Source organism: Bubalus bubalis, chromosome 16, assembly GCF_019923935.1.
Source record: "Bubalus bubalis isolate 160015118507 breed Murrah chromosome 16, NDDB_SH_1, whole genome shotgun sequence".
NCBI classification, from domain to species: domain Eukaryota; kingdom Metazoa; phylum Chordata; class Mammalia; order Artiodactyla; family Bovidae; genus Bubalus; species Bubalus bubalis.
Window position 1 is genome coordinate 31,474,702 of NC_059172.1, and position 12,355 is coordinate 31,487,056.

A 12,355-nucleotide genomic window follows, 5' to 3' on the forward strand; every position below is an offset into this window, starting at 1 on the left:
GGGGGGCTCCAAAATCACTGCAGATGGTGACTGCAGCCATGAAATTAAAAGACGCTTACTCCTTGGAAGGAAAGTTATGACCAACCTAGACAGCACATTAAAAAGCAGAGACATTACTTTCCCAACAAAGATCCGTCTAGTCAAGGCTATGGTTTTTCCAGTGGTCATGTATGGATGTGAGAGTTGGACTGTGAAAAAAGCTGAGCGCTGAAGAATTGATGCTTTTGAACTGTGGTATTGGAGAAGACTCTTGAGAGTCCCTTGGACTGCAACAAGATCCAACCAGTCCATCCTAAAGGAGATCAGTCCTGGGTGTTCATTGGAAGGACTGATGCTAAAGCTGAAACTCCAATACTTTGGCCACCTCATGCAAAGAGCTGACTCATTGGAAAAGACCCTGATGCTGGGATTGGGAGCAGGAGGAGAAGGGGACAACAGAGGATGAGATGGTTGGATGGCATCTCCAACTCAATCGACATGAGTTTGAGTAAATTCTGGGAGTTGGTGATGGACAGGGAGGCCTGCCGTGCTGTGATTCATGGGGTCGCAGAGTAGGACACGACTGAGCAACTGAACTGAACTGTAAGAGTCCAGACCCAGGGAAGAGTTGCAGTTCAAATCCACAGGCAATACACTGGCAGAATTCCATCTTGCTTGGTGGAAGTCAGTCTTTCTCTATTAGGGCCTTCAACTGATTGGATGAGGCCTTATATTATGGAAGGTAATCTGCTTTACTCAAAGTTCACTGATTTAAATGTTAATAGCACCCAAAAAACACAGAAATATCCAGAATGTTTGACCAAATATCTGGGCAACATGGCTCAGTCAAGTTAACACATAAAATTAACCATCACAAGTGAGTTAAAAGAATGAAGTACTGATGCATGTCATTAATGCTATTAATACAACATTGATGAACCTTGAAATTTTTATGCTAAGTGAAAGAAGTCAGACACAAAAGGTCACATATATTCCATTTATATAAAACATCCAGAATAGGCACATCCACAGAGACAGAGTCCGCTGATCAGTGGTTGCCAGGGCTGGAGCATGGGGAGTGGCTGTTGAAGTATATGGGGTTTCTTTCTGGGGTGATGAAATGTTCTGGAACTGGTGGTGATGGTCACACTACCTTGTAAATAAATACACTAAAAACCCCCAAATTGTGTAATTTAAAAGGGTGCATTTTTTGGTTTGTGAATTATATCTCCAAAGGAAAAAAAAAGTTAACATCACCAGTAGAGAGACAAATCAACATTGCCTGGCTCCCAATACCATGCTCTTAGGATGGAGAATTACTTTGGGAATATTCCTGCCCAAATATATAACCTGAATCTAATCATGAGGAAACATCAGACAAACCCATAGTGGCCTATGTTTCAAAAATATCACGGTTATAAAAGGAAAAACTGAGGAAGTACTCCAGACAGAAGCCAAATAAATGCAACGTGTGATCCTGGATTAGACCCTGGACCACAAAGGAAAGAGTGATTATAAAGGACACTGTTGGAAAAACCAGCAAAATTTGAATGGGGTCAGCAAACTGGATAGTAGTTTAGGATTAATGGGGGTTTCCTTGTTTTGATAGATGTACTGTGGTTATACAGGAGTGTCCCTGATTTCAGCAAATGCATACTGAAGTACTGAAAGCTGACAGGACATAACATTTGTGTATTACAAGTGATTCAGAAAAAAAATATATACAGCATATATAACCTGTGTTAAAAAAAAAAAAAATATATATATATATATATATATATAAAGAGAGAGAGGGAGCGAGAGGGTGATAAAGCAAACATAATAAAAAGTTAACAACTGGGAGATATGTGTGGGGATATACTGGAATCCTTTGTACTATTCTTATAGCTTATCTGCTAGTTTGAAATTATTTCAAAATAAAAAGTAAATTTAAAATATATCCACAAAGAGATCTGTTCAAGAAAAATAAAATTTTACAAGGCTATTGTGAGGACTGTGCCTGGCACACAGTATATGCTCAACAGCCACTGCTGCTGCCAGTTTTTCAGGTCTGAGAAACAGCGGTACTTTTCACGAGAAGTCACAAGGGGGCATCTGAAAACCAAGAAACAAAGTCTAAGCACAGAGCTTCCCTGGGCCTGCAGTGTTCCAGATGGGGGTTGTCAATACTTCCTCACCCAGAATGCACTTCTTGACCCAAAAGAAAAAAACTCTGCTGCAAACTGGGGATGATTCCATTCACAGTAAATAAGGCCTGGGGTACCTGAAAGCTAGTCTTTGCTCCTTCTGTTTGGGTCTGGATTTCAGGACCGCTGTCAAGAGTCACTGCATCCATCAAAATCAGGATGTCAACTCTGGAGACCTGTGAAAAGGGTCTCCTTTTCATCACATCATGAATGTGATGGTAATAAACAAGAATGAGTCCTGGAATGGGAACTCAAGAGACACACTTGCTGTTTGAACTCAGTCAAAATCTTCCTCCTCCTGTTTTGTTAATCGGACTTATTAGAGGTTCCCCCAGACCTCCTAGCTTTCAATGTTTCTGAGCTCTGGAATATGTCCTCTTGAGTCTACCTGACCCTATCACAAATCACTCCGTGAATGAAACTGCTCTAGTCCCCGAGGTCTCGTGACCACACGGTGTAGTGGAAGGAGCACAGGCCTTGCAGACACACTGAGAAAGGTCCAAATCAAGGCTCCGGTACTTCATTTCTTGAACCTCAGTTTCTTTATCCTTTAAATAGGAATAATACTATTCCTTTTTAAGAGTGTTATGAGGATTAAGTATCTAAATACAGTAACTAGAACAGTGTAGACATCCAGTAGATATTCAATGAATTACAGTATTTTATTTTCAATTTGGTTTAGGCAAAAGCAACCAGAAGGAAAATATAGGATTTAAAGTTCAACTGTGTTCAAGCTCCTCTCTCTATGACCCTTGGCTAATCACTAGATCTCTTTGAGTCTCACTAGCAGTCTTTTTCTTTTTTTGGTTGCGCTGGTATAGTATGCAGGATCTTATTTCCCCAACCAAAGAACAAACCGATGCCCCCTTGCAGCAGAAGTGCAGAGTCTTAACCACTGGACTGCCAAGGAAATCTACACTTTTTATTAAAAAGAATGAGGAAAGTCCAACTGTATTGAGATGGAAAGAACTCAGAGACACTAAGTGAAAATAAACCATGGAATATATATGATTATGATTCCATTTTTATGTTTAAGGAAAAAAAGAAGTGACCATGTTGTACCCTTGCTTAAAAAAGTGTTCTGTGGTTCCCCAACGCCAACCAAGTGAAGCTCAAGCTCCTTACCTGGCATTTATGCCCCTTTACTATTTGGACCCTGTCAACCTCTTCAGCCTCATCCATGAGCACTGAGTTCCATCTATGACTAAATTGCCCTTCACCATCTCTTTTTGTCTCTCATATTTTAGCAGGAATTAGAATCACCTGGAAATTGTTAAAATACTGATTGTGGGCCTCATTCATAGGATTTCTGATTTAAGTCTGAAAAGGGGAGGCAGTTCCCAGAATTTCTAACACATTCCCGGGTGGTCTGATACAGCTATTCTAAGAACCACACTTTGACAGCTGTCACCTTTACAATGATATGATTCAACTTCATCACCTGTATAAAGGCTGACCAATCGTATCAGTTTGCCCAGGACAGAAAGTCCCATGAGCAGAAAACCCCTTAATCTGAGGAAAACTGGGATGGTGCTTACTACCCTTCCTGTATAAGAATCTTTCCCAGGTTGCACATGGGATACTGCTACTGTCAACTAGCCCTTCCCTATAGCCAGGCTGATAGGAAGTGCCTGAGAAAGGAATCCCATCACCATGACTGACTTTTTGCTAGAGCAAGAATATTTAACAAAGTTTCTCAAATTCAGACTCCTCCATATTCTCTTTATTTCCTCCAGAGAACAGGTTTTAGTCCTCCAGTCCTTGTAAACACTGAACACAATGGGTGTGGAATCACACTAAAAGCATCCATTTCCTTGCCCTATGTTGCCGGGCTGAGTTTAAGGGAGAAGTTGGGACAAATGCAGCGAGCACATGTGAGCTTCTTACTCAGTTCAAAGTGGATCTTGTCATGGAATGACAGCTCCACATGGGCCAAAGCAGCTGACTTTCTATTGTTTCCAAAGGGTACCCAATACAACAAAGGTCACTCATGGTCCTTCCATGGTCCCTGATGATGTTCCTGCTCACTGTTGATCAAAGTCAATCTTTTTCATTGACTGGGACTCCTCTTCCCAGGGGGTCAGAGGTCTGAGAGCTGATAGCGTCGCACAAGACCATCTCGACAACATGTGTAGATCTGCTTCTCCCATGTGGCTACCTGGAACAAAAAGAGTTCACAGTTCAAAGGAAGCCTGGGATTCTTCCACTTCAAAAACATAAGAGTCTTGTCATTGACCCCTACTAGTACAAGGGAGTCTGAGAAGATTTACTGACTCCAAAGACAAGAATTATATCCATGTTATATATTTTAAAAATAGCTGACCAGAATCAAGGGAGCTCATGAATACAGAACAGAGAAACTAAGTGGCCAACTGGAGAGAAAACGCACAAGTGCTGTGCATGGTTTAGAGCAGAGGGGTCTGTACAGGGGAGCATATGGCCCACAGAAAAGCCTGGGTAGAAGGGGGTGGCAGAGGATGAGATGGTTAGATAGCATCACTGATTCTATGGACTTGAGTTTGAGCAAACTCCGGGAGATGGTGGAGAACAGGGGAGCCTGGTATGCTACAATCCATGGGTTCTACAGTCAATGGGGTCATAGAGAGTCAGACTCGACTTAGGGATGACAACAACACTGCCTCCTCAGAAGAGGGCAGCGTCACATTAAACCCTAAGATCGCCTTTGACAGAGCTTAGGAATAGAGAGTTTAGGAATAAAGAGGGGGTGCAGCTACAATTAAGTTGGTTCCTTACATCTGTTATTAAATTATACTTGGAAGCCTTTGGAGGAGGAAAGAAAAAAAAAGGAAGGCCTGGGTATCCCCGAACCTCATAAAATTATATGCAAAGAAGTTCTCAATATGTGCCTTTTTTTCCTAAGATTTCATCAAATTCTCAAACCAGTCTGAGACAAAGGAGATTAAGAACCATTAATTTAATGCAAACAGCATGAATTCTGGAGTTAGCTTTAATCACAAGTGTGCCAATATGTAGCTGCATGACCTAGGGCAGCTTTCTCAACCTCTTTGGTCCTGTTTCTTCATTTATAAAGTGAAAATGATGTGTTAATTCACAATATAGAACACTATGCAGGAATTTTTAAAAATGAAGTATATCTATAAGCATTTGTCTGGAAAGAGCTCTAAAATGTTAAGTAAAATAACCCAAGTCATACAGCAATACGTAACAGAATGATCCCAATTATGTATAAAGATAAAACTATATTATTTACATAACTACATAAACAAAGGTCTAAGTTCAAATTCTCCAAAAACAGTCTTAAAAGATACACAACAAACCATTAATGCTAGTTACTTTAGGAAACAGTGGAACTAAAAGTCTTAAAGCAGACTTTTAAGTCTGCACAGTTCTGCACTGTTTGAATTTTTATACATGTGCATAAATTATAAAATTTTAATATAAGAAAATAATAGGAATAATATCTATATCTCAAGGTATGATAACTATTAAATCTGATATGTAAAATAGCTAGAACAATGACTGGTCAACAAACATTATTTCCCCTTTCATTCTTCTCTTTCTTCAGTTCAGTTCAGTAGCTCAGTCGTATCCAACTCTTTGTGACCCCATGGACTGCAGCACACCAGACCTCCCTGTCCATCACCAACTCCCGGAGTTTACTCAAACTCATGTCCATTGAGTTGGTGATGCCATCCAACCATCTCATCCTCTGTCGTCCCCTTCTCCTCCTGCCCTCAATCTTTCCCAGCATCACGGTCTTTTCAAATGAGTCAGCTCTTCGCACCAGGTGGTCAAAGTATTGGAATTTCAGCTTCAACATCAGTCCTTCCAATGAATATTCAGGATTGATTTCCTTTAGGATGGACTGGTTGGATCTCCTTGCAGTTCAAGGGACTCGCAAGAGTCTTCTCCAATACCACACTCTAATCAAATCAGTCTTGAACTTAAATAATAACAACAACAATAAAAGTAGTATTTACAGATTAGAGTTTTCATATGCATTATTTCACTGTTATCCTCATTTTACAGATAAACTGATAGACCGAGGAAGCAGAGTGACTTTTTCAGTTTCTAGAGCCAGTAAATGATGAAGACACTGACTCAATTATTTCTTTCTGTCCCACTCTTAAGTATGGTATTACCCCTAGTAATCACAAAGTTTCTGGATTCAGTTCCCTCCAAAGCCCTGGGTCCCAGGTGAAAAGCACCAAGGCCTGGTTTTGTCTCAGGTCTGTACCTTGTACACAGGGTCACAGTCAGCCCCAGTGAGCTCAATCACATAGTCTAAGTCTTGCTGGACAATGAAACAGCTTCCATCACCTAAAAGACAGAAAGAAACCTTAATAACTAAAGAGAAAGTTGCATGCAAAGTTACCCTCATTATTTTAATTTATTTCTGTACATCACTAGCCTAAAGAAAATTGTCTTAAGACCCAGAGTGGCAGACAGGACTCATGGTGGGCCAGATATGAGGTCCTATAGTGACTCCCTAAAATGCTGGGCTCAAGAGGATTTGAAGGCCAAATGCAAGCTCAATGTGAAGAGTTGTCTTTGATTAGCAATAACTACCAAACAGAGCAAGCAACTACAGGCTCATACAAGTATTTGCAAATTTATCCTAGACAATGATTTTTCACAGGGAATTTCCCTATATAAATGTTTTCTTTAAGACAACTATGCTCCCAGGGACTTCCTTGGTGGTCCAGTGGTTAAGAATCTGCCTTCCAATGCAGGGGATGTGGGTTCAATCCCTGGTCAGGGAACTAAGATCCTGAGTGCTGAATGGCATGGTATCCAAAAAAATTAAAAAGAAAAATAAAGAAATAGAATTTTAAAAAATCATTCATATCTACCACTCAAAGATAAATACTATTCACAGTTTAATGTATTTTTCTAACCTTTTCTGTATAAATTTTTATTTTATATGGTTGAGAGCACATTACATAGAAGAATATCTTTATGCATAAAGTTTTTTCTATATTAATACTGTGATTGAACAGAACTCTGGAAAAGAATCAAAAGATATTAATTAACCATTTCAAACATTTAAAATTTGAAAAACTGCTTTCCAAAATTATATATAAGTTAATCAATTTTATCTGTTAATCAATCTATACTAGAAAATTCTGAAAGAGATGGGCATACCAGACCACCTGACCTGTCTCTTGAGAAATATGTATGCAGGTCAGGAAGCAACAGTTAGAACTGGACATGGAACAACAGACTGGTTCCAAATAGGAAAAGGAGTACGTCAAGGCTGTATATTGTCACCCTGCCTATTTAACTTATATGCAGAGTACATCATGAGAAACGCTGGGCTGGAGGAAGCACAAGCCTGAATCAAGACTGCTGGGAGAAATATCAATAACCTCAGATATGCAGATGACCCCACCCTGATGGCAGAAAGTGAAGAAGAACTAAAGAGCCTCTTGATGAAAGTGAAAGAGGACAGTGAAAAGTTGGCTTAAAGCTCAACATTCAGAAAACGAAGGTCATGGCATCCGGTCCCATCACTTCATGGCAGATAGATGGGGAAACAGTGGCTGCCTTTATTTTTCTGGGCTCCAAAATCACTGCAGATGGTGACTGCAGCCATGAAATTAAAAGACGCTTACTCCTTGGAAGGAAAGTTATGACCAACCTAAACAGCATATTAAAAAGCAGAGACATTACTTTGCCAACAAAGGTCTGTCTAGTCAAGGCTATGGTTTTTCCAGTGGTCATCATGTATGGATGTGAGAGTTGGACTGTGAAGAAAGCTGATGGCCAAAGAATTGATGCTTTTGAACTGTGGTATTGGAGAAGACTCTTGAGAGTCTCTTGAACTGCAAGGAGATCCAACCAGTCCATCCTAAAGGACATCAGTCCTGGGTGTTCATTGGAAGGACTGATGGAAGCTGAAACTCCAATACTTTGGCCATCTGATGCGGAGAGCTGACTCACTGGAAAAAACCCTGATGCTGGGAAAGACTGAGGGCAGAAGGAGAGAGGGATGACAGAGGATGAGATGGTTGGATGGCATCATCGACTTGATGGACATGGGCTTGGGTGGACTCCAGGAGTTGGTGATGGACAGGGAAACCTGGCGTGCTGTGGTTCGTGGGGTCGCAAAGAGTCGGACACGACTGAGTGGCTGAACTGAACTGAATTGACTGTATCCAGCAGTATACAGAGGATCTTCTTTCCTGCATTCTCATTATTAAAAATAATCTTTTCCCAAAAAAGAATCCTTGTATTTTAGAGGTACAGGGAGGTAAGAAAGTACAATTACTATAGCTCTTCCTCTGCATTCAAGCTTCCACACACAAACCTACTTGATAAGCCCAAGCTTCATTCCCATTCTGTCTAGGAAGCCATCTCTAACCACCCCATATAGTAAACCCTTTCTCCCATCAACCTCTTGTAACACTTACTATTGCTCTGGCACTTCCACAGATCTTTCCCTATACCATAATTCTAATTTTGGTGAGTGTGTGCTCCGCCACTGGATCATGATGATCAGAAACACTTTTTTAGGAGGGCATAGGGCAAGGGTTATGAGCAGGGCTTCCCTGATAGCTCAGTTGGTAAAGAATCTGCCTGCAATGCAGGAGATCTGGATTCCATCTCTGGGTTGGGAAGATCCCCTGGAGAAGGGAATGGTTACCCACTCCAGTATTCTAGCCTAAAGAATTCCATGGACTGTAGAGTCCATGGGGTGGCAAAGAGTTGGACACAACTGAGCAACTTTAACTTCACAAGGGCAAGGGTTAGTTACAAGAGTAAGAAGAAACTATCACTTACAGAATATCTACTTTATGTCGAGTACCCATCACTAAGTAGACTTAGGAAAGTGAACTAGTTCACCAAAGATCATAGGATGATTAGATTAAACTATACACAACTGCCATTTTTATATAAATATAAACATAAATTAACAAATAAATAAATGAAGACCTATTCAGTAGGTCTTCACTGCTGCATGTAGGCTTTCTTGAGTTGCAGTGAGTGGGGCTACTCTTCATGGCAGTGCTCAGGCTTCTCACTGCGGTGGTTCTTCTCGTCATGGTGCACAAGTTCTAGGCATGGGGGCTTCAGTATTTGCAGCATGCAGGCTCAGTAGCTGTGGCACATGGGCTCAAGAGCACAGGCGCAGAAGCTAGGGCGCACGGGCTTAGCTGCTCTGGAGCATGTGGAATCTTCCCACATCAGAGATCAAACCTGTGTTTTCCTATCCACTGGGCCACCAAGGACGTCCAACACCACATCTTCTTAAGCAAGTCACCTGCTGATGGACATCTGGGTTGTTTTTACATCTTGGCTATTACAAATATTGCTGTTATGAACATGGGGGCACTAGAGTGCCCTAGACAAAAACTAGAGTTTTTGTCTTTTCTATATATATGCCCAGGAGTGAGTAGGATTGCTGGATCATATGGCAACTCTATTTTCAGTTTTTTTTTTAAGGAACCATCATACTGTTTTCCATGGTGGCTGTACCAATTTAGATTCCCACTAACAGTGTAGGAGGGTTCCGTTTTCTAAACACCCTCTCCAGCATTTATTCTCTGTAGACTTTCTGACTGGTGTGAAATGATACTTCATTGTGGGTTTGATTTGCATTTCTCTAATACTGGCATTGCTGAGCATCTTTTCATGTGCCTGTGGGCCATCTGTATATCTTCTTTGGAGAAATGTCTATTTAGGTCTTCTGGGCACGGCATATATTACATAATTCTGATCAACGACATAGGAGATTAGTAAATCTGCTGGGTTGCTCCTGAGGAAATGTTTCTCATTCTTAAAAAGGATAACAATATGCATGTTTTGTGAAGATAAGATTTGCTGCAGCTCTCCTGCACTGCAACCTTGAGGGAATAAGCCTGAGGACAAAAGCCAGTGCGCTACGGAGGAGAGTGCCAAAAAACAGAGAAAAGCTGCGTTCTTGATTTTATTTCTTCTCTTCTTCTTAAAGCTTTATTTTTTTAACTCAATACTTTTTTGGATTTTTACCAGTCTTTAAATATCCTGGATACAATCCAGGATACCACACTGAGTTAGCTGTCAATTTTTCTTAGTTTCTCCACTGAATTTGTTTTGGAGCCACCATAAATCTGGATGTCTTGTAAATGAAGTACTACATTTTTTGAATTATTGAAGCCATTTTCAGTTGAGTCTTCTGCTACTAACAGCCAAAAACATCCTAACTGATACACTGAAGTATTAAGGTAAGATGGTCCCTCCAGGCCTACAGGCCAGTCCTCCTCACCTAAATCATTCCTATAAGGATTCAGTGTCCCTTAATAGACACCTTCTTCCATGCATTTCTCCCAACCCCACTCCCAAACTCCATTCCAAATATTCTGTACTGCTTACACCAAGGTACTCACTCACTTTACCCAGACTGTCTTTGTAAAGCATCAAACACAGTACCTACTGCATGGTAGGTAGGCACCTAGTAAAGGACAGATCCCTTCTTTCTGCCCCCTTTCACTCATCTATGACTTTTAACACACTACAGCTTTGGCCATCAATGTGCATTTTTACATCTCCAGTTGGTAAAACAGTCACTGGATTACATGTCGCTTAGTCCATGAAGGAGCTTCCCAGGTCGCTCAGTGGTAAAGAACCTGCTCGCCAATGTAGGAGATGTGGTTCAATCCCTGGGTGAGGAAGATCCCCTGGGGAAGGAAATGGCAACTCATTCCAGTATTCTTGCCTGGGAAATCCCATGGACAGAGGAGCCTGGCGGGCTACAGTACCTGGAGTCGCAGAGTCAGACACAACTTAGCAACTAAAGCAAGCAAACAAGTCCACAGACGTGCCTGTAGTACTCCTACCACTCAAGTTAGCTGTTCCCCACATTCCCATACAGTATTCTGCTACAGTACTTACCAAACTGTATTCTATTCAAGCACATGTCTGTCTGCCTTACTAACTATGAGCTCCTTTAGAGCAAAGACTGTAACTGATTTGTTAACTGAATTCTCAATAATTTGTAATAAGAGCCAGTATATTTATTCTGATAATGTTTATTGAGCACCAGTTACATGGTGGACACTGAACTAAAATGCTGGGGGTAACGTGATAAGGCACAGCCACTCAAAGAGCTTAGATTAGAAGGGGCACAGATAATTACAATTAGGGTGTTAAACGTTATGTGAAAAAGCACAATATGCCAAAGAATCATGGAGGATGATGCCCCTAGCCCTGCCACAGACCAGGAATTAAACCTATGTTTCACTGAATGATACAGAACCACCTCCCTCAATTGGCCCCTGGACCCACCTTGGCTAGCAATGAATCCATCTCTGAAACTCAGCAGAGACATAACTGGTGCTCCTGATCTGTGGATGACTTGTACTGGAGTCCTAGGATACAGAATAAATGGAGCGATTTTACTCTTTCCCTTAAAAAGCAATACTTCACTATACTCAACCTACAGTACTAACTGCGTAACAGCACACTGGACAAATGTGGACAGAGATTAAACATTCATATGGTTTCTTTCCTGGCAAGATCCTTAGACGGTAGATCAAAGTAGTCCATTCAAAACCACCTTGGAGGGAATCTAAACATGTCTCTAAATATCTTAATGAGCTGAATAAACTAAGTAACCACTGATATTTCCAGTTTTTAGGGGAAGTCTGACAAGGGTTTAAGATAACAATGTTAACAATATGTTAATCTCTTTATAGACAGAATTAAGTCAGTTGTGATATATTAAAATTGTTAGGACTCTATAAAATCAAACAGGAAGATGAGAATCAATTTTTATAATTGATGATTTTATAGTTTTTATAATTATGAGATTTTATAACAGTGATCAGATTCCCTATCTCTATGGAAGCAAAAACAAGTACAAAAATATAGTAACTTAAATTATGGAAGAAAAGGTATACACTAGTCACTCTTTAACTGAAATTTTTTCACTGCTCTTGGAATGAAGTCCAAACTCCTTGAGATGGTATATAAGTCCCTTCTAAGCAAATTCCAGTTTTCCTGTCTGGCATCACTTCTCATCACTACTCCACTGGCAGGGTATATACTTGTCCTGTCAAACTACTCAGAGATGCCTTACAGTGCCATGCTTTCACATGCCTTCATGCTTCTCTATATGCTATTCTACCTAAGGCAGGTCCTTCTTTTCTTTACTTGGTAACTTTCTGCTAGACAAGATCGATTAAAGCTGCATTTCCTCAGAGCAGTCTCACTTTCTTTTCTCTCCT

At 40.6% G+C, this 12,355-nt stretch overlaps 1 protein-coding gene across 3 annotated transcripts in view; it reads right to left on the reverse strand.

Annotated features, from left to right (window-relative positions):
- Window positions 1–2,802: 2,802 nt before the first annotated feature.
- The window catches only part of PAAF1 (proteasomal ATPase associated factor 1), a 40,822-nt gene continuing 31,269 nt past the window's right edge, over window positions 2,803–12,355 (reverse strand). For 2 of the 3 annotated variants that reach the window (XM_006073321.4, XM_006073323.4), the window contains 3 exons: window positions 11,415–11,497; window positions 6,385–6,467; window positions 2,803–4,323 (listed from right to left, as the gene is read on the reverse strand). In XM_006073321.4, the coding sequence (XP_006073383.1) occupies window positions 4,246–4,323; window positions 6,385–6,467; window positions 11,415–11,497 (244 nt within the window). In that variant the 3' untranslated portion in view covers window positions 2,803–4,245. Of the gene's footprint in view, window positions 4,324–6,384; window positions 6,468–11,414; window positions 11,498–12,355 lie in introns of those variants that run through there. The other variant, XM_044929382.2, reaches the window with a different exon arrangement.